Source organism: Pelobates fuscus, chromosome 9, assembly GCF_036172605.1.
Source record: "Pelobates fuscus isolate aPelFus1 chromosome 9, aPelFus1.pri, whole genome shotgun sequence".
NCBI classification, from domain to species: domain Eukaryota; kingdom Metazoa; phylum Chordata; class Amphibia; order Anura; family Pelobatidae; genus Pelobates; species Pelobates fuscus.
Window position 1 is genome coordinate 101,680,910 of NC_086325.1, and position 26,007 is coordinate 101,706,916.

The window sequence follows — 26,007 nt, forward strand, 5'->3', positions numbered from 1 at the left end:
GCAAAGGGAGGGTGGGCGGGAAACTTGTTGCTGGCCCGGCTCCTAAGTGGCACTGAGGTCAGTCTGATCTGTCACCATCCACTTCCTCACATCTCACACTCCCACACGTAGAACATAGCCAATCATGCATCATCCATCCCACACTCATACATGTGCCCCTGTCCGCTAAGCTGCGCACTCTCCCTGGGGCCTCATTTATTAGGAACACAGTGATTCCGGCAACGTTTGGACCCAAATGGGTCTTTGACAAGCTTGACAAAGACCAATTTTTTTATTTTTTTTAATTCTTTATTTTTGGTGCATGTTGCATAATACAGATCATTTGTGGTTGCCACTTTCATGTGGTCTAAAATTCACAGTTATACAATTAACATGGCATTCAATAAGTCGCACATTTTGTTTTGGTTGGGCTGTGTGGTTATACCGGGGTGACCTATGTGTTTGTAATGTATCTCCATAGTGAGTGTGTCTCTGTTGGGAGTGCCGAGTGAGATTTGTCTGTAGGTATGCCCGCTACTTTTGTTTGTGGTGTGCCATGGAGATGTTGCTCCTTCCTGACGCTCTACGTGTCTGCTGCAGTAGTCTCCTATGTGGGGAGCAAGTGATGAGCCGCATGACTTAGGCTATGATTATGTGGGGTTATTGGTCTCCATTGGAGGTGTGACCCTTGCTTTGAAGGTCAGCGTGTAAGTGGTGACCCTTGTGTGCCCCAGTGATTTCTATCCCTGTAACCTAGGGTATCGGGGGGGGGGAGGGTGCATTAAGGTGCCTCCCGGTGATGTAGAATTATTAAAAATCTTTGTTGAACCTGTATTGAATTATTGTACTAACTCCATTTTTAACCTCACACTGTGACAGACCCTCCATTTTGTCCACATTACATGACAGATTCTCCATTTTAAACTACATTACATGACAGAATTTCCCAGCAACATTTAGTACAATGAACAGAGACTGTATTTTCTATAAAGACATGACTAACCCAGGAATTGCTGAATCTCCTGTAATTTGCAACATAGTATAATCTGAAGGCCATGAGAACACTGTACTAATGAAATGTTCTATTCATAAAAGAACCTTGCACCTGATCACAAGACTGACATCACTAACTACGTAAAATGACGCCCAAGCCCCCCTTTCCACCGAGTAAACCTCATGCTGGAGAAGATGGCGCTTGAGCCATCCGTCCACACCCGTGTCCAGAACAATACCACCTCTCGGTGGGTGGACACCTAGCTAACCACTTAGTTTTTGAGCCAATTAATCATATTGATGGGTGGACACTAACACAGACACTTAACAATTAATCCAATTAATGATGTTTATTTACTGATATCTCGATAATCAATGATGATGCAAAATTCCCCTTAAAAGGGCCTGCGAGCCCGCTCTTGCTTCACTTGCCAATAAATTTCCTCGAAGTTATTTTAACCTGAACTCCGTGTGTCAGTCTGAATTACTTCTGCGTATACGCAATCTAATTTTCTCTAATTTGGACAGGAACAGATAGACATTTAAACATCTTTGTTTATTTCTAAATTACACTATAACAATTTGGCGCCCAACGTGGGGCATCGGGCTATGGCCTCTGGCCAGTAAGCCGTCCTAAGGAAGACGCTGTTGGACGGAGGAATCCAGGGGGAAGAAAAGGGAGACTGATCACCTCCAAGTACACGGTAGAGACTTCTGCAGAGCCACCGGTATGTTCCGGCCCCTTTGATTGACCCGTCCACGTGTCTGTGACTGCTTCCCGGGAGGACATCAAAGACAGGTAATATCTTGCCCGGTGTCTTGTTACTCACTTGTTTACCTGCATTTAGTCTATCTGTTGCCTGGGTGTGTTTGAATTGGCCTGTTCTAGTTTAAGTGCCCGGGTTGAGTGTTTATTTGTTTCCCCTTTTTTGGGATAAAAGGGGGGTGGACCAGTGGAAGTTTGCCTGGGGGTCCTATGTTTGTCTGTTTACCCCTTTTGGGATAAAGGGGGGTGGACCCGGGGGATTTGCCTGGAGTCCTCTGTTGCCTGTTTACTCCTTTTACGAGCCACGTGGCTGTGGCTGTAGGGAAAAAGGGGGGTGGACCTATGGAAGTTTTCCTGGGGGTCTTCTTTGCCTGTTTACCTCTTTTAGGTGCTGGGTAGCTGCAGCAGTAAGGAAAAAGAGGAGGGGGAATCTGTGGAGGGGTGTAGACTCATTGCTTCCTGGGGATTCCCCATGGTGTCACTTTGATCAGCCTAGCTAGCCTCATTGTGCACATAACTCTGCTTGCAGAGAGGTGGTAACCTCCAGCTTCGAGCGCTGAGGCTGGTGGAATTCCAATTTTTTTTTTTTTGTGGTGTGTGGATTCGGGCAGGCATTGCTGTCTCCATCACCACGGGGTAGTGAGACTTATGAGTGGGTTCATAGGGGCGCTACGAGGGTGAGGATAGTGGTGGCCACACTTTGTGGACTGCTGTAACGAGGGAGGCTATACAGGATTCGGGTCGGAGATGGTTGCTGTTTCCTGTGGCCGCTGGTAGTGAGACTTGAGGAAGTCATTCCCCGAGCGGGGACACTACGAGGTTGAGGGAGGTGACTTTGGTCACACGAGTAAAGGAAAGGGATTACTGTTGATTTTATTTGAACTGTGATGCATGCACTGTATTTCAAATGTATTGTTGAGTTTTTTTTTGTTAAAGGAGGAGTCATTCAAACTCCTGTGTCTGTCTCTAAAATTTCACCTTACTTTGTACTTTTCCTATACTTCTTGTATTATTACTCTATCCACTCCTATTTCTCTTGATAGAGAAGTGATTGGTCACACACTTCTCACCCCGCTCCAATCCGTGACTACCACCTCGGGTAGGCGGATTTAGTGACTGGTCTACGTTTTGGGAAGACGCACTTGAGGGGGACCCACCCTTCTTGAGTGGCAGTCGAGCATTGTAGACGTTCTGTTTCATTTTCCTTTCCCTATATCTGGGACGCCTGTATAGGGGGATATGGGACAGGAATTGAGTAAGCCCGGTAGGGGCTGGCTCGCATGTGATTTAGTTGAAGACAGAGAGGGAGAGGAGATGGTTAAATGTGTTGAAAAGATTGCTAAAGTGTGTAAAATTGCTGTGCCTTCATGTGGTAGATTGCAGCCAGAAAGCTGGCGTAGATTACTGACAGAGAAGAAAGGCAAGCTTACAGATAACGATCTATTGAGGACTGCTGAAGCATGGTACAGAGTAGCGAAGGCTATTCAGCAGGAAGGTTGGGTTGAGGAAGAAATTAATCACAAGGGTGTGAAATTGTTTGTGTATCATAATAATTGTGTTGCTGGGGCATTCCCTCAGCCAGCGCCCCAAAATGGCGCCCAGGGGATGTCTATCCCCAAGGTTCAGTCAGCAATAGGTGATAGCCAGCTGACTATGTTCCCCACTCCCAATCCTCCCAACACCCATCCCGCCATCTCCCCTGTTTGCCCGGTCCTGAATTCTGATGGATCTTTCTTTTCCCCTTCACCATCCCTAACATTCCCATCATCCTCATCCATCCCTACACTACCTTCTGTGTCTAATCCGAACATTTCATCTACCATTCCTTCCCTACGCTCTCTCTCCGTTGATAATCCTACCCTCCCATCTGCATCCACCCAATTCACTAACCCCTCCTCCCTTGCTACTGCCAATCCTACTGCACCCGCTCCGGCTCCTCCTTCTACACCCACCTCTACTAATCCCTCTCCGTCCTCTCCCTTACTTACCCCTCCCACGGCCCAGGTTCCCACCTCCTTCCCTAATCCCTACCCAACTTTCCTGCCCTCCCCAGGTTCCGCCCCAGCCCCCACCCAGATGGCTTGGCCATACCCCTTCCCATACCCCATGTCCCTGCCCTATCCAAATTATCCATACCCCCTTCCCCAAGCCACTCCCCAGGCCCCGGTCATGCCCAGTCCGGCACAGTCTGCCCCGGATGTGCCCACATCTAACATGGCCGCCACTTCTTCCCTTAACCCTAACGCAGCTTCCTTTCACGCCTCCAATATGGCGGCCCCCAGTCCTCCGGCGCCCCTGATGCCGGTACTTCCCGATGATTATTCGCCCCAAGCTCACAACTCACTAGCACTAGCCACCCCAGCATCTGGGAATCCCTAATTTCCCCCGGTTCTGACACCTCAGGTGGTCCCCTTACGTAGAAGGGCCCAGACCACAGATGAGGATGAGGATGACGAGGTATCCCAGGACTCATTGGAGGCTGCGGGGCCCTCGGCCCACCGTTCCATCGATGATCCTTTTGGACATAAAGGTCGGGGAGAATGGGCCCCTCCTAAGTATGTTGCTTTTAATCCTACCCAAGCTAGTGCTTTAATGAAATCACTCCCTGATCCAGAAAAGCAGCCTATGCCTTTTTACCGAGGGATAGTTCAGATTCAAAAAACTTATTCCGCAGCATGGCGTGATTTACTAAGCATTTGTGCTATCAAAGCCGGGGATGCATATTGGCCCAGCATGGCCCGCCACCTTAGTACAGATCTGCTTGTAAGTGATATTGATTACCCCTCCGGAGTAACTTTTTGCAACCAACTGAAAGAATGGGCTAAGGACAAACTTGCAGATCAGGCTGCTGGCCTTACTGATATTATACAAGATAAAGGAGAATCAGTGGAAAGGTTTCATGCAAGACTGTTCCAAATGTTTACAGACTTGGGTTTTGATCTTACTGACAAGATTCATTCACAAATGCTGTCTGGTGCATTTGTCCAAGGTGTTAAAGACTCCATACGCAAGGGAATCATTGCTGCTCGCCCCGAATATAAGGTAGTCCCTCTGGATACCTTACTCTTAGTTGCTAGAGGTCTGGAATCTGCCCAGACCCCCCGAAGGTCCACCTCTGCTCCTCTCATGGTGTCCCGTACCACCCCTGTCCCAAAAGGCACCAGACCAGAGGATGGATATTGCTTTAATTGTGGGGCTAAAGGACATTTTAGAGGTGAATGCCCAGAGCCCAAGAAAGAAACCAGGAAGGTGACAAAGGCTGCACCTGCCCCCAAAGCCCCAAAAACAGTTCCAATTGTTGAGGAACCTGATGATTAGGAAATTGGCAAGCCTGTGTCATTAACCCCTGTCATGGCAGTGTCTACGGGGGATAAGGGGGGGCCACTTGCCACAGTGACTTTACCCATTGAAGGTCAACCTACCACATTTCTTGTTGACACAGGTGCAGCCCGAAGTGTTCTACGAGAACAAGACCTGCCAGACCCATCTTTTCTGTCAAATATTGATGTCTCTTGTGTTGGAGTGGATGGCCAACCAAGACACAGTCCTTTAACAACTCCATTACGAGTTGGCAACTATCCTAGCCTGCTTGCTCGTTTTGTGGTATCCTCCACATGCCCAATTAACCTGTTAGGCGCTGATGTCCTCTCACGCCTGCAGGCATCTATCACCTTCACTCCAGATGGACAGGTAGAAATGTCTACACCTCTATCTGAATCAGACACCTCAGCCTTGTGCTCCCTGCCTCTGATGCTGCATTTAGAAGAACCCCGTGGGGAAGCAGCGGAACAGAGGTCCAACTTTCCAGATGTGTTAAAGACAAAGGTGCCTGCTAAATTATGGTCCTCAGGCCCAGAGGACATAGGTCACCTAAAAGTTCCACCTGTGGTGGTGAAGCTCATTCCAGGAGCAAAGTTACCAAGAAAACCACAATATCCTTTAAAACCAGCTCAAGCTGCAGCTATTTCAATTCAAATCAAAGCACTCTTGGAGAAGGGTGCTCTTGTGAAATGTAAATCAGAATGTAACACTCCATTATTTCCTGTGAAGAAGAAAACTCCAAAAGGTGAGCCAGAGAAGTACAGAATGGTTCAGGATCTCCGTGCTGTTAATGAAGCAACTGTCCTGGACACCCCTCTTGTACCAAACCCTCACACTCTGCTCTCTGGAGTCCCACCATCTGCTAAATACTTCACAGTCATTGATCTGGCTAATGCCTTCTTCAGTGTTCCACTGGATCCAACCTGTCAATACCTGTTTGCTTTCACCCATGAGATGCAACAGTATACCTGGACTGTCATGCCCCAAGGGGCACAAAACTCTCCAAGTCAATTTGCAAGAGCCATGTGCTCCATCCTTGACCCATGGCAAGCAGACCACCCGGAAGTTGTCTTGCTCCAGTATGTGGATGATTTACTGCTCTGTGGAGATGATATACCCACAACTGAAGACTGCTCAATTAGTCTCCTTTGCTATCTGGCAGAACAAGGATGCAAAGCTTCACTTCTCAAGCTGCAATTCTGTCAACCTTCAGTAATTTTCCTTGGTCATTGCCTATCTCAAGGTACCAGACATCTCACTCGGGACCGAGTCAGAGCAGTACTGGATATTCCACCTCCAAGGACTTCAAAATCTCTTCATGCCTTCTTAGGCCTCATTTCCTACTGCAGAGCATGGATCCCTGAAGCCTCTCTGCTTATGCAACCTCTCTATGATGCACTCAAGTCAGACCCATTCTGCCTGACCAATGAAGCTCTGGACAATTTCCGCACTCTAAAACGTGCCATTGCATCTGCTCCTGCTTTAGGCCTACCAGACTATACCAAACCCTTCAAATTATTTGTCTCTGAAAGACAAGGCCATGCTACAGGAGTCCTTACCCAAACAAATGACTTAAGAGGCCGCCAGAGGCCTATTGGATATTTCTCCTGCCAGCTGGATATTGTGGCCAGAGGGACCCCTTCCTGCCTTAGGGCTGTTTTTGCTGCAAGAGAACTTATTGAAAGAACTGCAGACCTGGTCCTCGGCCACCCTCTGGTTGTCTTGGCCCCTCATGACATTTCTGCCATTATCAACCAAGTCCAGCTCAAGCATGTGTCTCCTGCCAGACACCTGCGTCTACAGTGTCACCTTCTACTACCTGACAACATTACCATACAGAGATGTCAAGTTCTTAATCCATCCACTCTTCTTCCACTCCCTGAGGGGGGTATCTACTATGGGTTTATCATGGATGAAACCTACATCTACCTTCTCGCCGGATGCATCAAGAGAATGCATCCAGATTTAACATTCTATAAAGAACAAACACCTCTCTGTGAAGGCCCTGATTATGCCTTCTGTACCACGTGGTACAAGCCAAACATCACTCCTGAACCTTGCTATGAAGATGAGCTTTATCACTGGATGGGGGTGAAGCTCACTGCTCAAGATTTCTACTGTGACTCTGAAGGCAATAGCATGGTCCTGATCCAACTACCCCCAGAACTCAATTACCTGTACCGTCATTGGGATACTGCTATTCCACATGTCCCTGTTACCAAGTTAAAAACAAAATCATGGAATGATCTTGGGCCCATGGCAAAATTATGGGCCACCATGGATGAATCACAGCTACAGGAAAATGGCATTGCCAAATACCCAACAACTGATCTTCTTGAAGCATGGCCACGCCATTTCCTGGAAAAAGAATTTCAAGATCTGGTCATAGTGAATGATTATGACCCAGAAACACCTCATGACTGTTTTGAACAGATGAAAATGGAGACAATACACTTACCAACTGTGCATGAGAATCCATTACCAAATCCAGATTTCACCCTGTTTGTGGACGGTTCAAGGTATGCTGATGAAGAAGGAAAATACCACACAGGATATGCCGTAACCACAACAGATGAAGTTATCAAGTCATCATCTTTACCACCAGCAATGTCTGCACAAGAAGCTGAATTGCAAGCCCTGACCTCAGCATGCAAAATTTCCGAAGGAAAACGTGCCAACATCTACACAGATTCAAGATATGCTCTGGGTGTGGCACATGACTTCGGCCTCATTTGGAAGACAAGAGGATTTCTTACCACTGCCGGTACACCAGTCAAACACAGCTCTGCAATCAAGGAACTAATGGATGCCCTCCTACTTCCTGAAGAAGTGGCCGTCTTGAAAGTCAAGGCACATGGGAAGTTGGATACAGATGAAGCAAAGGGCAACCATTTGGCTGATCAGGCTGCTAAGCAAGCAGCAAGAGATTTGCAGGAAGTGGATGAAGAAGTGTCCGGACAAGAAGAAGAAGTTCCTATTTTTACCTTACAAACCCTTCCTACTGACCTAAGAATTTTGCGGGAACAGCAAGCTGCGATTACCCCCGAAGAAATCCAGAAATGGAAGAAGAAAGGAGCTATCCTAAAGGATGGAGTATACTACAACAACTTTAAATTCTGCCTTCCTAAAAAATTGTATCCAGCAGTTGTCCAATGGGCACATGGACCTGCACATCTGTCAAAAGACCTAATGGTCGCCCTTATACAAAAGTATTATGAAGCACCTGGAATCACAACATTGATCAACAGCTTCTGTAAGGCCTGTGTCATTTGTGCAAAATGCAACCCAGGAAAACCAACCAAGGTGCCTTTCAAACACCTGGCTAAACCCATGTACCCATTTCAGAGAATTCAAATTGACCACATACAAATGCCCAAGAGTGGGTCTCATGAATATGCACTAGTAATAGTGGACATGTTCTCAGGCTGGCCAGAAGCCTACCCAGTGGCCAATATCACTGCAAAAACAACTGCAAGACGCCTACTTACAGACATTGTATGTAGATTTGGACTTCCAGAAGTCATTGAAAGTGATCAGGGCCCAGCTTTTACAGCAACAGTGACTAAAGAAATTTGGACTGCTCTGGGAGTGACCCTAGCCTTTCACACCCCTTACCACCCACAAAGTAGTGGTAAAGTGGAACGCATGAACGGTACTCTAAAAGCCAGAATGTTAAAAATGTCACAAGAAACAAAGATGCCCTGGCCAGAAAGCCTGTCAATAGCTTTATTCAGCGTTAGGCACACACCTAGAGGGAAGCACTCACTATCCCCATATGAGATTCTATTTGGGACTGCACCCAGACTAGGTTGTTATTACCCGCAACAGTTGCAGCTTCAATCTGATGTTTTAGTAGACTATGTAACTGAACTTGCAAGTGCCTTAAACAAAATACATGCCCAAGTTTTCTCTTCAATTCCAGATCCCGATTTGGATACAGGTACCCACAACCTGCTTCCCGGAGATTGGGTTCTGGTCAAGAAATTTGTGCGGAAAAATACCCTGGAACCAAGATTTGACGGACCGTTCCAAGTTCTCCTGATCACCGCAACCTCTGTCAAATTGGCCGGCAGGCCACACTGGATCCACGCTTCCCACTGCAAGAAGTCTCCTGCCCCAGAGGAAGCAGATACCGCACAACCATGTACCTCTGGTACATTATCTCCTTAATTAATCTAATTAAGGTCCAGCAAGTAGCCATCACCAAAGATGTTAGTGGGTACACCTTCTGGTACAATTCATCATGTACCCGTGTGGCTACTTATACTTTTGATTACTGTGATATCGTAGAATGCCCATTCCCTACATCACAGATTCAGAATATCTATAGAGATATCCCTCATGCAAAGGACCCCTATGTTTGTGTAGTTGACAAACAGTGGGGGCACAATTGTGACCATTGGGTGGCGGCAGGATGGAATGCCGGGCCTGCCTGGGGTTACAAACCAAAAAGTGCCTTATCTAAAGTAGATGATCAGGGTAGATCCCTTCTCCAAAGAATGACTCTGAGAAAGCCTGGAGGGGGTATACCAATGAAATTAATCCTAAATATTGAGCATCCAAGTCCAACAGATGCAGACCAATATGTAATGGGAATGTATTGGAAAAAAGGTTCCTATAACAAGTTAGGGCATTTCTACCTTAAAGATATGTGTAACTCTTCCGAGTGGCAAGGGGCCACCCATATGGTCTCAAATCCATTAAAACCACACATCCAGTCCTTTAAGGACATGATGGCCATCGCTAACCCCACCTTTGAAGATACCATGGGCGCTGAAACAGGTTTTAATGATGTTAATCTATGGTTAGAATGGATGAAATATAATGCCAACAAGCATAACAAAACCGCATGCTATGTGTGTGGCGGTGCCCGGCCTCACCTGGGCACCGTGCCTTTAACCCTGCCAGTAGATTTAGAAGAATGTGTTTTGAGTCTTTTTGCCTATCACTACGATTTCGACAGGTCCATATGTAGAGCATGGACAGTAGAGTATCCTCTTCTAACCAAGGATGTCAAACCCCCAGATGGTATTACAGTATATAAAGGTAACTACACTTGTTATGCTAATTATGATGGAATTGGTAAATTCTTGGGTAACTTCTCTAAAGGGTATTGTGCTACCTACAGAAATGTCTCCATGAACTTGTTACAGTTCCATACTAGATCATTAGGGGATATTTACTGGTTGTGTGGGGATTTACAGCTAAGATCCAGAATGGACAAGGAATGGTGGGGGGAGTGTACTTTGGCTAAAGTCATTATGCCTATACACATTATCTCTGACACACACCCCGACACCCATGAGTCCAAACACACCCCAGCCAAGGTTAAGCGCGAAGCCCCAGTAAAAGGAAGTTTTGACCCTCACATTTATATTGATGCCATTGGGGTGCCTAGGGGGGTGCCCAATGAATTTAAAGCAAGAGATGAAGTTGCTGCAGGATTTGAATCACTTTTTACCATAGTTACCGCAAACAAGAATTTGAATTGGATAAATTACATTTATTATAACCAACAGCGCTTTGTTAATTACACCAGGGATGCCCTCCAGGGATTAGCCGAACAGTTGCAGGCAACATCCCAAATGACCTTCCAGAATAGAATGGCCTTAGATATGATTCTAGCCGAGAAAGGAGGAGTATGTAAAATTTTGCCCGACACCATGACATGTTGTACTTACATCCCAGAAAACACAGGCCCTAATGGTAAAGTTACCTTAGCCATAGAGAAATTGAATGAGCTCTCTGAAGAGTTAAAAAGGAATTCTGGGATAAAAGATGCCTGGGAAAGATGGTTTGGTTGGATGACAGGATGGCAAAGGGCTTTAATGCATATTGGTATAGCAATACTAATTTTTCTTTTTATCTTTGCTCTTCTCGTTTGTTGTGTCCTCCCTTGTCTGAGAAAATCCCTCATGAAGACTGTAGACCAAGCGGCACCCACTTTCCCACATCTCGAAGTTGATGACCAAGATTTCCAAGATCTCAACTCACCCTGTATACCGCTGCAAACTATCCCTTTTGTTGATAAAGTGCGAGAGTTCTAGGAAGGGACCAGCTTAGGGACAGCATCTGTCAGTGAATGGTAAAGACCCCGTGTGGAGAAGTGGTGGACAAGCCACCATGGGCCACCCATGGGAGTGAAGTGTTCGAGAGCCATGCTGACGATGAGTTAGCCTATTAGGGTCAGAGTAAGGGACAGAGTTGCACTTTGCATTAACACCTAGCTAGCGGCCATGGGGTTTCTGTGCCTTTGGGCTAACACGTCTTCTGGTATTAACAAATAAAGTTTATCTTTTAGAATCTAACATTTCATAGGGGGGACTGATGTAGAATTATTAAAAATCTTTGTTGAACCTGTATTGAATTATTGTACTAACTCCATTTTTAACCTCACACTGTGACAGACCCTCCATTTTGTCCACATTACATGACAGATTCTCCATTTTAAACTACATTACATGACAGAATTTCCCAGCAACATTTAGTACAATGAACAGAGACTGTATTTTCTATAAAGACATGACTAACCCAGGAATTGCTGAATCTCCTGTAATTTGCAACATAGTATAATCTGAAGGCCATGAGAACACTGTACTAATGAAATGTTCTATTCATAAAAGAACCTTGCACCTGATCACAAGACTGACATCACTAACTACGTAAAATGACGCCCAAGCCCCCCTTTCCACCGAGTAAACCTCATGCTGGAGAAGATGGCGCTTGAGCCATCCGTCCACACCCGTGTCCAGAACAATACCACCTCTCGGTGGGTGGACACCTAGCTAACCACTTAGTTTTTGAGCCAATTAATCATATTAATGGGTGGACACTAACACAGACACTTAACAATTAATCCAATTAATGATGTTTATTTACTGATATCTCGATAATCAATGATGATGCAAAATTCCCCTTAAAAGGGCCTGCGAGCCCGCTCTTGCTTCACTTGCCAATAAATTTCCTCGAAGTTATTTTAACCTGAACTCCGTGTGTCAGTCTGAATTACTTCTGCGTATACGCAATCTAATTTTCTCTAATTTGGACAGGAACAGATAGACATTTAAACATCTTTGTTTATTTCTAAATTACACTATAACACCGGCAGGTTTACCAAACCCGTGTGTCGAGGGTTCCGGGTCAGTAGAGGCCCTGGCGCCCTACTACGGTCGTGTAAGTGGAGCGTATCGGCAGGTGTGAACATAAAAGAACTAAGGAAAATAAACTGTCAAATGAACATTGGTTGATTAAAATGATTTTAACTTATAAGTCCCAGCAGCCTTGGCTTGCAACAATAAACAGTGCGTGATGCTCTTGGGGCCCTGCGGTTGTCAGCGTCTCTTCAGGTAGTAGGTCCCTGCTTCCTTCTCGGCGCTAGTGTAGATGACTTGGCATCCGTTCCGGGGTGGGGGTGAGTTGTTCCCGGTGTTGGGGTTCCAGCAGCGGGGATGCCCAGTGCTGTCAGCAGGGCTGGTGCGTCCGTCGGGGCCGTAGCTTTGAAGGATTGTCCGTCCTTAGTAACCCACAGGGTTTTTGGAGTTGCCCACCTATAGGTCAGGTTTTCCCCTTGTAATGCCCTTGTGAGGGGTTGCATGCTCTTGCGCCAAATTAAGGTAGCCCTGCTCAAGTCCTGAAAGAAAGAGATATGGCTGTTTTCAAAATCATATGGGGATTTCCCCTTAAGCGCTGCAGTTAGGCCTAGTTTGTCGGCAACAGTTTGGCACCTGAGGATGATGTCTCTTGGTGCTGTGGCTGGGGCTGTAGGGGATTTAGCTATCCTATACACCCCATCAAACGTAAAGTACTTAGCTTGTTTCGCCGGTAGGAGGGATGCCACCAGCCGTCTCACGAAGTGCGGCAGTTCTTCCAGGGGTATGTTTTCTGGGACTCCTCTAATCTTTATATTTTTTCTCCTGCCTCTATCGTCTAGAGTGTTCAGTTGTCTATTTGTTTCAGTCTGGGCTGTTTGGATTTGGAGTACCTTGTCTGTTAGTGCCTGGAAGTCCTGTTGCAGGGCCAGTACTTCTGCTGCTGTGGCTTGGGAGCGTGCTGCTACTGTTTGTATCTCTGTGGTTAGTGTTGCCAGATCTGCTTTCCACATCGCTTTGAGATTGGATTGGAGGCCTGTGAGCATCTCCTGTATGTCCTGCTTTGTGGCAGGAGCCAGGGGCCCTGACGTGCTGGCAGTCTCTTGGGTGGCCTGGAGTGGGCCCGGGGTGAGTTCCCGCTCTCCGGTTGCTGGGATGTCGAGTCTCTCTCTCTAGAGGATTCTTTGGAGTCACTTGCTGGAGTCTGTGACGGCCACATCTGGCCTAGTTCGCGCTGCGTTTTCGCGGCGTTCGCGGGTGTCCTTAGGGACTTTCTCCCCATTTCACTGCCCGGGAGGTAGGGTGGTAGCAGGTTTGTGAAGTCCAGGTCTCCCCAGTATTCTCCCGCTGTCACTTGCGGCCGGCCGTCTGCGCGGTAGGCCTTAGAGCCTCGGTTGCGGTATAGAAAGAAAGGCATCGATCGAGTCCGGACGGTGCCCTGAGTATGATGCCTACTACAGGTATGTTGTGGCTGGCGAGATGTCGCTGATGTTTGCCTGTTTTTCGACAAAGACCAATTTGGATCACAACGTGCCTCACTGCTGTCAAATCAAGGCATTCAGCGCACAATCAACTGCATCATAAGTTCGGCACAGTATAACATTATTTCTTTTGGCCACATTAGGTCAATATATACATGCTCAGACCCTTATTCAGCACCCACATATCTACTATTCATAATTTGGCAGTTGTTCCCACCATTGTTGGGAAAATGCCGTTTAGCCCTATTCGCCAGATTAAGGATTCGGCCCGCTTTTGGCCCTACTATGTGTTATTCCTACTATGCATAATGTCAGGTTACATATCATTTACGCTTTTAAAGTTACAAGGTACTATTTTATCTGGTACATCTACTATTCACTTATCGTTCATTTGGCCTTGCTAATTCAAACTACCATACTTTACGTTTCCTTACTTTACGTTACATCCAACCCTCATTAGGCTTTACTTCTACCAATCACCAGACGTTACATTCTAATTTCATTCATATCTGAAACCCACCTGGTCTACCCAAACATTAGTTAATGCACACCACAACCAACTTTCACCACATCCAACTTACTCTCTCACTCGGCTTTTGTCCCCAACCACAAATGTTAAGATGGATCCTGGAGTTGTGGGAGGGGTTACCTGGCCTATTTTAGCTCTAGGCACCCCCGCTATGGGCTGTCATTGTGTGGTTCATCCCTCCCACCACTCCTTTTATCAAACATTACATCTTGGTGGGCCCACTTTATTTACAGGCCAACCCGAACGTTGGTTTCAACACACCACAACCAACCTTCACCACATGCATATGCATATATACATCTAAAAACATATATTAATCTATAATTTCCAAAGAGTATGTTGTTATTTCTTGTTATACACCAATATCTTTCCTGATAACTGGCATGTTTAATACCTTTCATCCACTTGTCTGACAAGTCCTATACATCTCTGAGCTGCATCTGTGACCTATCTTTTCCATAACTACTTAGGATGCCCATGTTTAGCTTCTGTGTTACCTACCAGTGAAACATGTCTGACGAGCCTGATACTCATGCCTGCTTTAATTTAAAAAGTGTGCCATTTTCTTATATGCATATGTATGTTTTGGATTCACTTGCTATTGTTATTGTGGCATAGCAAGCTTTATTGTTACCTCAAGCACAGCAAAAACAAACCAAACAATAAAAAATAATTATTATTATTATTTGGAAAGGAGGATCATATTCCTTGGACCAGTGGCGTAACTACCACGGTTGCAGGGGTCGCAGTGGCGACCGGGCCCGTCACTCCAGGGTGCCTGCGACCCCTGACATACCTTTAGGGACAGTGACATACCTTTAGGGAAGGAGAGGGGAGAGACAAATTGAGGGGCTGCAAGGCGGGAGGGGTGGAGGGGGGGTGGAAAGAGAAATGGAAAGGAGGGGAGAGAAAAACTGAGGGGCTATGGGGGAGAGAGAAATGAAGGGCTGCAGGGGAAAGGAAGGGGCTGAGAGACACGGAGTGGCTTCGGGGGAGATGAGACACATGGAGTGGCTTGTGGGGGAAATGAGACACATGGAGGGGCTGTGGGGGATGAGACACATGGAGTGGCTTGTGGGGGAAATGAGACACATGGAGGGACTGGGGGGAGCAAATGAGACGCTTGGGGGGGAGATTAGACACATAGAGGGGTAAGAGTGGAAGGGGTTGAAAGACATATGGAGGTGCCTGGGGGGAATGAGACACGTGGTGGGGATTTGGGGGGTGAGACAAATTAAGGGGCTTGGGGGGAATGAGACAGGCCCAGTGGGCCGCGATGGCCACGGGCCGAGGCTGGGGAAATCCAGCTGGTCTATGCAGGGCCGGCGCTATTATTATTATTATTATTGCAATTTATATAGCGCCAACAGATCTCCCTCACCGGCCCACATGCTGTTAAATGCGGCCGCCGGCGGGGAGAGAGGGAGGGAGACAGCCAGCCTGGAGAGAGGACCTGGCGGAGCTCTAACTTGCAGCTCCGCCGGATTTCTCTCACGAGATCCGGACCGTTGCCATGGCAACCGACCGGGTCTCGCGAGAGTGAACTCTAGCCCCAAAGGGCTAGAGTTCACTTACCACGAGGACCACCAGGGATGGATGTCAGCAGCCTCCCACCCCCCCTTCCAGGCTACAGGTAAGAAGGGAAGGGGGGGTATAATCTATTTATTTTTATAATAAAATAAAAAAAGACATCAATAGTGGCATTTACCTGCCTCCCCCCAATACACAATCCTTGCAAACACACACATCACCCTCACCCAGCACCCTAACACTCACACAGCACTCAAACACTCACACAGCACCCTCACTAACACAGCACCCTAACACTCACACAGCACCCAAACACTCACACACAACCCTAACTCACACAGCACCCTAACACTCACACAGCACCCTCACTCACACAGCGCCCAAACACTCACACAGTACCCTCACTCACACAGTACCCTCACTCACACAGCACCCTAACACTCACACAGCACCCTAACTCACACAGCACCCTAACACTCACACAGCACCCTAACACTCACACAGCACCCTCACTCACACAGCACCCTAACTCACACAGCACCCTAACACTCACACAGCACCCTCGCACTCACACAGCACCCTAACACACACAGAACCCTCACACAGCACCATAACACACACTCATCACCCTCGGACAGCACCTTAACACATAGCACCCATACACAGCGCCCTCACACACACATACTGCCCCCCCCCCCACACACAGCACCCTCCCACACACACAGCACCTTCCCACACACACTATACTCCTCACAAATGCACACTACACCCCTCACACACACAGCAGCCCCCAAACACGCTGCACAACTCACACACACGCTCACTAGATCTCCTATACGCACTCCTGAGTCCTTCACACACACTAGATCCCCTACACACAGACGCTGCACCACCTACACACACACTACATTTCTGACATCCCCTATGCACACACTAGATTCCATTTAAGCAAACACATAGTGTCTCCATAAGTGTTGTATCTCCTCCCACCCAGCCCTAAATGTGTCTCACCCCCCAGGTACCTCCATGTGTCTGTACTTAGACCCATTCTCTTTAATATTTGTATTAGTGATATTGCAGAAGGTCTTGATGGTAAGGTTTGTCTTTTTGCTGATGATACTAAGATATGTAACAGGGTTGATGTTCCAGGAGGGATAAGCCAAATGGCTAATGATTTAGGTAAACTAGAAAAATGGTCAGAGTTGTGGCAACTGACATTTAATGTGGATAAGTGCAAGATAATGCATGTTGGACGTAAAAACCCAAGGGCAGAGTATAGAATATTTGATAGAGTCCTAACCTCAATTATTTACTTTTATTATACTCAATGTTAAAACGTTTGAACGCTAAAAAAAAACCGGTGTATGTCCCTTTAAAAAAGTTAAATTCTGGGGGCGGGGCTTGACCTCGGAGCAGAGTGGAAGCACACTACAGCAGCTCCCGCTGCAATCAGCAAATTTCTATGATTTTCATAGCCCTAATGGCACATAACCGAGTCAGAAAGGCCACCCAGAGAGCAGTGACATCGGGGTGCACTAATCGAGTGACACATCAAACCCCAATCACCCGACACGATGGTGAGGCCTACAAACATGGCGGGTGCGGGAGGGACGGCCGCTCTCCTGACCCCACGACTGGTAAAGAGCCAAGACTTGGGCCCTCGTCTCCCCCCCTCTGGACCGGTGGGGGTCATCCCGGTCCACCCCCATCAACTCCCACTACGAAGCGGTGTACAAACGAAAGGGACACAGGGTCCCAAACCTACTGGTATGCAGGCTCCCAAGATGGCGGACGCTGTCCCCACAGCCTATTCACAAAGCATATGGCTGGACACTGAACGCAGGTTGAATGTTATCTTCGCCTCCTTTTGGAAGCAGCTGAGGGCTCGCATGCGGCCTCAGGGGCACGCACCACTGATCACTGAGAGGCCACACAACTCACCACGAGGAGCCCAGCGGAGTACAACAAAAGCTCCCCTTACTACTGCAACCGGGAACACCCAGCTCCGGCGAAGGGCTCTCTCAGAAATGCGCAAGGTGAGCAACAACAATCCAGTACCTCCACGACTCCCTCGCCGGCGACTCGACCCGAGACACAAGACTCAGAGGGGCAAGCCCAGCCCGACCAAACAAGCGACACCACGAGGTGCACAACCCAGAGAGACGACCACATCGGGTAGGAGACCTTGGAGCTACCCTGACTCGAGGCAGGTGAACTCGGCTCTGACCACAACATGGAGGTCCTCACACTCACCGACAAGCAGACATTCACGCGACTCCGGGGTGCCACACTCCCCCGCATCTGGGAGACTGTGCAAGCTGACCAGCATAGTATGCCGTGCCGCCAAAGCATATTCCCCGACCTTCCCTCCCCTCCCCTCCCCCCTACCGAACGGGTTCGCGGGCCACGCAGCCAGACTGGAACCCCTCGGATCACCGCTATGCCAAAACCTGCGTGTTTCCCTGTATTGGTCTATTGATTCTCGAGGCTCTCTAGTACTGTATCTGACAACATTCATGTGCCATTTATTGAAACCTGCGAGTTTCACCGAACCACTTTCGAGACACTTATTCTTGTTTGTCTGTATACTATTGAAAATCTGAATAAAAATTTAATTCACAAAAAAGGCTTTGGGTGTTTGGGTTTAATGTGGAGAAATAAAATTATGCATGTTTAAGTATCAGTATAACACAATAATAAATTATTGTGTAAAAATAAAAAAAATAGAAACTTCCCATACCGGGAGTCGAACCCGGGCCGCCTGGGTGAAAACCAGGAATCCTAACCGCTAGACCATATGGGAGGCCATACATTGGGCAGTACTATCAGTACTTTAGAAGCTGTCACTGTGTCGGACCCTCACAGCTCTCTACTTATTACGGAGAGAATCATATTGTATTAAATTACAGTATGAACTAATTGCGGTGATCGATAGCTGTAAGCTGAATAATTTGACTGCCATGGTAATACACTGCTGTTTAGGGACATACATGTAAATATCTAACTATAATTATACTGATGCAGACACCATCCTTTTTGTATAATTCATTCCATCGCCATATAATTTTACATTAGCTAACTTTGTTTTATTTTTTAACTAACATAACTTTGTCTGTTAGGTGGCTTAAAGAGTACTCGCCTGACTACAATTCCCGGCATGTCTCGGGGCTACAATGGTCACGTGTACCGACGTCAGGCGCATGCGCCTTGCAGACGGAAGGTGGTAGTGTATTGCGTGCGTTCTGCGTCTGGTTCAACTTCCGCAGCCTTTCATGTGACCGGTCATGTGATTTGTAGAACATCCGGATCTTGGTATGTGTGAGATTGTGGGAGCTCTGATGTCTGGGGGTGAATCTGGTCTGATAATGGCGCCCAATACAATGAGGCAGGGCAGGGCTGATAGAATGGTTTATTAGGTTTCAGTATTTAGCTGCAGTTTGCTCAATGACATCTTAGGGGGACATTGTTTTATTGCAAGGATGGTAGAACAAAAAAATGGTTGTTTTTTTCTGTCTCCCTGATCATCTTTATTGGGATTTGAAATTGATGCAACAAAACATAGTTTGTAAGATGTGAAATGTACCCAACTGTACTGAGATCCAGGGGTTGGTACAAGTAATGTGTTAATTGTAGCTTGCTTTGCTGAACATAGATAACAGGAGTTTTATATTATTTTGAGTCAGTTGGTTATATTTTGTAATCGTAAAGTTACTTGGTAAGAAAAGGGGGCAGCAGATAATAGAAAAAAATAGTGTCGGAACGTTACGGACTGCAAGTGCTGCTATAAATTTAAATGGGACCAGTCTGGGCGGTGTCTTTAATGCTCTTGCTTAGTTACCAGACTCTACGTCGAAGTCATGGAATTGTTTTAATTACCGTATAAATATATCATAACCAAATTTGCACTTTTTATTTTTATAGATACAGCATATTTATTTTGTCCCAAGTGCAGCCATGAAGAAGAAGGTAATGTTTCTTATTTTTATAAACAAAAAACTATTATTTTGTATATATTGTATATTAATATTGTTTTTGTATTTTATTGTACACTAACTGTAACAATGCAATGATTTGTGGACCCAGGACATACTTGAAAACGAGAGAAATCTCAATGTATCTTTCCTGGTAAAATATTTCATAAATAAATATTATCAATTATGTTTACCAATGCAGTAAAATAATAATTAAAAAAAAAAAAAAAAAAAAAGTATATGAATATACAACACCTTATATTAGGTCACCAGTGGAAAAACGTAAGAAGATCTATTAAGTACCTATAAACTAAAATCTATAGAGATCTCATGATTCCTCCTAATCTTCAATATTCATCTACAGAAAACTAAACAAAATCTGCAGCTATAAAAAGCACACAGGGTGGTATTGTATGAACACCAGTAAATTTGGTCTTTAGATCGCACTCCCAAAATTAGATGAATTTGAGCGTATATCTCAATTTGCAGGTAATTGGCATCATATATCTGTAGATCTTCTTTTGTTTTCTGTTTATAAATCTGTGTATTATATATGAAATTTAAAGGAACATTCAACTGAAAAAAAAACAATTACTATGTATACCTTCAAAGAAAGAATGCCTTTATTATTGGGGGATATAGGAAACACCATCTTGCAAAGCTGCAGATATGTTGTTTGCAGCCTTTGCAAGCACATTGAGGATCCTTCACACACGATTGCAGCTTTCCTATGTTTCTCAAAGAGCTGTAGTATGGCTCAATGGGAAAGGGGGAATCCAGGTGTGTGCACAGTACATCTGCTACGTAAAGGGACACTATAGTCACCAGAACAACTACAGCTTATTGAATTTATTCTGGAGAGTATAATCATTTCCTTCAGGCTTTTTGCTGTAAACATTGTCTTTTCAGAGAAAAAGCAGTGTTTACATTACAGCCTAGTGATAACTTCACTGGTCACTCCTTAGAAGGCTGTTAAAGATCCTTCCTGGGTCATGGCTGCCTAAAATGCATCCAAACATTCAGTGTCTCCTCCCTCTGCATGCAGACACTGAACTTTCCTCATTGAGATTCATTGATTTAATTAATCTCTATAAGAGACAGCCTCCTTGGCTGTCTAACAGTCAAGGCTGTGTTTATGCTCCCAGTTATAAAAGTGCAAATGAAACAAAGTCATTTTACTGCTAAATTACAGAGAATTAAGCAGGGAGACTGCAGAGGCTTGATCAATACACCAAACTACTTAATTTAGCAAAAGTTGTTTGGTGACTATAGTGTCCATTTAAAATAATATTTCCTCAGTGTAATTATATAGTGCAGGTTTGTTAATTTTCTTGTGACAAAGGGTTTTGGTTGGATTTCCTTATAAAAGTAATTCCTAGTTTAGGTACTCATTTATAGGGTATTCTGGTGGATGGTATTCATTCAATTTTTTATGTGGGATTCACATATTATTAGATGTAGGAATAAGACTGTTAGATTGACATTGCTAGTATCCTAAAAGATAAATTAAACCTGTCCTCATCAAATCACGGGGATGAAACATTAATCTTCAGGTAGTCACTAATTAATGTATACTGTGTGTTTTAGAAAATTTCCAGAGCATACAGATGAAAAATATGCTTATGGTAATTTTTTTTTTTTTTTTGCCTCCAAATGGCTAATGGCAGTGGATGTAGCAGAATAATATGCTACCTTCCATCTCCAGATCCTTTTTGTAGCATCCCAAGATATTTAGTGCGATCATGTGTTAAGGTTTGTGTTATTATCCTGCATTGGCTTTTGAGCATGTTGTATCTGTATGCAGCATCATATAAAGTCTAGAGTTACAAGCTTTACCATTATTTCAGCAGCATTCTTGTGTACATGTCCAATCAACTCCCTATAAAGAAAAAACATACATTGTTTATCATTACAAGTGATAATACCAAATTGACACTCAAACAAAAGACACTCAAACATCATATTGTGTTTAAACAGGTGTTGTTAATGGGAAAAAGTGGATCTGGGAAGACCAGTATGAGATCCATAATCTTTGCAAACTACATTGCCAGAGATACACGTCGGCTGGGAGCAACTAGTAAGAACATTCTTTGGCTATGTTATGCAGGTTAGTTTCAAGATTTTCTACTAGTTTGCATTATAATGTTCTGTTCTCTAATATCTCTCTTGCAGTTGATGTTGAGCATTCACATGTGCGATTTTTGGGGAATCTGGTGCTGAACTTATGGGATTGTGGTGGGTAAGTCTCTTTTGTTTTGTTTAATCACTTTCAGCACTTTCTAATGTATGTTCCAAAGGTGATTTGTCACTACACCTAAATCACTGCATAATAGGTTTCATGGAGATTCTCTTCTGTTTAATTGGAACTGTCAATTATATCCACTGTAACCTTTTCACTTAATTCCTTCCTTTGACAGTCAGGACACATTCATGGAGAACTACTTCACGAGTCAACGTGATAACATCTTTCGCAATGTAGAGGTCTTGATCTATGTGTTTGATGTGGAGAGCAGGGAGCTGGAAAAGGACATGCACTACTATCAGTCCTGTTTGGAAGCCATCCTTCAAAACTCTCCTGATGCCAAAGTGTTTTGTCTTGTGCACAAAATGGATCTTGTGCAGGAGGATCAGCGGGATCTGGTTAGTTTACACAGGGATTAGGTGGTTGCATGGAGTTTGGACACTGTCATAACATTTGGGGGTGGGGGTGAATAAGTCAGTGTTATGTGCTGACTTTGCTTTATTGTTAACAGAAAAGGCAGTGTTTGCATTGTAGACACTGCACGGAAATTAAACTGTAGTGGTTCTGTTGCTTAGTGTCCTCTTAAGTTGGCATTTAATCCATTGGCAAATATTTTCATCCCCAAAAAAATTCTGACTTTTATGTTGACTTTTAAAAAAAAAAAAAATTATTTGTCCAACTGCATTGAATGACTTGGCAAAATCCAGGCAGATCACTCAACTTCAAAACCCTGATCTATTGTTCTACTCACTTTCACATATAATGCATATACGTTTTTGGAAGTGAAGTGAACAGGAGTTGAGGACCTCATTCCCGTGGGTATTTACAGTCAAGGCAATAGCACAAAAAAAAAATGAAGGGATACATTTATATGGAATAACACTGGGTCCATTTTGGGCCTGGAGTTGGAGCTCCATCAGCTCCTATATTAATCCAGCCTGTTTATATTGTGTTATACACATACATGCACTTTTAACGTTTTTTTCTCTATATGTAAATGTTTTTTCTGATAAGCTCACTAAAACTTATATTGTAAGGATTAAAGCAAAAAAAACTTCATTGTGATTACCGTTTCACATCATTAGAGCCAGTTATTAAATAAGAGATGAGAATGTGGTCTGCGAATATATATATATATATATATATATATATATCCGTCTCCACTACAAACACTGTATAATTTCATTCCCCATTTTATGTAAGTTAAGATGTTGTAATTGTATTAAATAGGGAATAAATCACGGTTAAGTTTTTCTTGCATTGCATGTTAGAAGCCTATAGTACTAATTAAGTAGGATTTTTAGATTAGGAAAAAGCTACAAATTGTGTAAGTGGTTCCATTTGATACTATCGCTGTCATAACAGCTGACTACTGCTTTTCTTAGTGAAGCCAGTAGATTTCACTGCAGTCAGTGATTTAAAGCGAGGCTGGGAGGCCAACTGAAAGGTAACTGATATCTTTGCTAAAGAGTTACGTGACCCCTTATGTGACACCGCACTTAATGTGCATTTTGGTGTGAGGCTCGCCCGTGCATTCAAGACCACTGATTTCTTTTCACGTCATATCAAATGTATTTTCGTAAGGGAGATGACAACTTGTGTTATGTATAAAACGGGTGATAGTGGAAAATGTTTTGCCTTACCTATACTGACGTAGTTTGCCATTATTTTTGTTATATCTTTACAGATTTTTAAGGAGCGGGAGGATGATCTAAGGCGTCTATCCCGACCTTTAGACTGTGCTTGCTTTAGGACATCTATTTGGGATGAGACATTGTACAAGGTAATTTTAACTGGCTGTTTTTCCGTCAGATATATAACATTAATAAGAGTTTAAAAAAAAAGTAGTCCCTTCATATATGTGTTTCTTTGTAGGCTTGGTCCAGCATAGTTTATCAGCTCATTCCAAATGTGCAGCAGCTAGAATCAAACCTGCGGAGCTTTGCTCAGATCATTGAGGCGGATGAAGTGCTCTTGTTTGAAAGAGCAACATTTCTGGTAAGAGTTGGTAACTTGACAGACTGGTCTTTTTGTGCAAAACTGTATGGTTAATAACATTTTACTTGAAAGAGAAGAGAGATAACGTTTTGCTTGTCTGTGTCTGTTAGGTTATATCCCATTATCAGTGCAGGGAACAGAGGGATATCCACAGATTCGAAAAGATCAGCAATATCATTAAACAGTTCAAACTGAGCTGCAGGTAAGAGCTGTTGTTTGCAGAATCTAGTAAAGGTTGTCACCATTTGCACTTTTAACACATATGTATCTATCTTTTTGCACAGTAAACTGGCTGCTTCATTCCAGAGTATGGAGGTTCGAAATTCCAACTTTGCTGCCTTCATAGACATCTTCACATCCAACACTTATGTTATGGTTGTGATGTCTGATCCTTCTATCCGTGAGTCAAAGCCCATTTTTGATTTTGAAATCTTTTTATGTAATAATTCATTATCCCTGTCTGCCTGCCTTTCAACAAGAAACACCTCCTGTGATTTAATTATTTTTTTATTTTTATCTGTACTTTTTATCTCTTTGTCATCTGTTCTATTGTTCACTGTAACACGCGTGCTTTAATACTCTTTTTCTTCCAACAGCTTCTGCTGCAACGCTCATCAATATCCGCAATGCCCGGAAACATTTTGAGAAGCTGGAACGTGTGGATGGTCCAAAACACAGCCTTCTGATGCGCTGATTCTTAATCTGTGGCTGGCCACTCTTCTTGCTAAGCCACCTTAATGGAACAGAACTTGTGTTATTTCAACCTCAATTCCAGCATCGTCTTGTGATGACTCTCCATGCGGAGTTGATCTCCACTACATCTTTCAGTTTCCATTCCTTGAACCTCCTTCAAATCTCTCGTCATAGCCTTGTTGTGGATATTTTCTACACATATCCCTTTCAGATTTCTTCAGCAGAGACTTTCCACCCAGGCTGGACCTTAATCTTGAGCACAGCACCTTAACACAGTGATACCTTACCCTTTTGTTACATCTTCATAACTAGTATACTCCCAATCTGAAACTATCTCTACTCTTTGCTCCTGGTCCCTGAACTCTGTTAAAATGAACACGCTGATTTCACCATCTCAAGACATCAAGTTTATTTTAGTCTTCGTCTTATATTCCCTACTCACAATATATTGGGCAGTTAGTAATCTTGTGTTTACGTTTGGGTTGATTTGAATCATGCTGTGACTTCAAGCTCTTTTCCCTGAATAGAAGACATTACTGCTAATAAGAATTAAAACACCAGACATTCAGTGTATTTTATGCTTTGGAATAAAGTATTTATGCTTAAAAAATATATTTTGGTTATTGCTGTTTTTTATTTATATATTTTTTTTGTTTCGTTAAATATTGAAAGTAAACTGAAATAGTCCCGATGAATATTTGAAATATGTGGTTTAAATATAGCAGTGAGAGTGTTCACTTCAGCTGCTTGTCACATGTTTGTGTTATTGTCCCCATGTGTTCAAAAATAATCTGTTTTGAAAGTGTCACTGTTTTTGTACTATGCTGAATTACAGAAAAACATAAGTTTTTAAACCAAATGCTAAAGAAAAAAATGTAATGTGTTTTCTGTGTAGGTTTTTAAATGTATTTATTCAAGGAGGAGTTCAAAGGAGGAACAATTGGGAAGCATTTCACTGATTCAGTGAGGGAGATTAATCAGTGTTCTACTTTTGCTATAGGAACTGAGGACTGTTGTTTTTGCAGAGTGCAGCTATAATATTACATAAGAGTTTGCAGCAATCAGTTGATTAATAGTCATTACAGTATTAATCTAAGAAATGACACCAGGAAGGTAACCTCAGAACTGCACAAGGTTGGGGGACTAAATTAAACAATTAACTTTGCAGGGTCTAAATTATTTGAGATGGGGTTTTGGCTATTGCTACTCCATGGGAAAGGGTATTGTTTGTGTATTCTGTGATCTTATTTAGTTTTTTAAGTGTACAACTAAATAATGGATCTTTCAAATCCAGGTGTGCACCATGCATGGACTTCATTAGGTGTAAGTCTATGCTTGCTAGATCTAGAGCACGTTTTTGAGGTTCCACTTCAGATGATCCAGTGATGAATAGACGGATTTGCGGCTTGTGTAAAG

At 44.2% G+C, this 26,007-nt stretch overlaps 1 protein-coding gene and 1 non-coding gene across 2 annotated transcripts; one reads left to right on the top strand and one right to left on the bottom strand.

Moving 5' to 3' along the window:
* Positions 1-18,418: 18,418 nt before the first annotated feature.
* TRNAE-UUC (transfer RNA glutamic acid (anticodon UUC)) lies at positions 18,419-18,490 on the bottom strand. Its single transcript has one exon. It is a non-coding gene; the product is annotated as a tRNA-Glu (tRNA).
* Positions 18,491-18,938: 448 nt separating this feature from the next.
* LOC134572213 (ras-related GTP-binding protein A) lies at positions 18,939-25,195 on the top strand. Its single transcript, XM_063431027.1, has 10 exons — positions 18,939-18,999; positions 19,609-19,653; positions 21,636-21,735; positions 21,831-21,897; positions 22,076-22,298; positions 23,588-23,683; positions 23,776-23,898; positions 24,009-24,100; positions 24,183-24,298; positions 24,495-25,195. Exons 2-10 carry the CDS (start codon positions 19,642-19,644, stop codon positions 24,590-24,592), a joined length of 927 nt encoding a protein of 308 aa, XP_063287097.1. The 5' UTR covers positions 18,939-18,999; positions 19,609-19,641; the 3' UTR covers positions 24,593-25,195.
* The last annotated feature ends 812 nt before the right edge of the window (positions 25,196-26,007 follow it).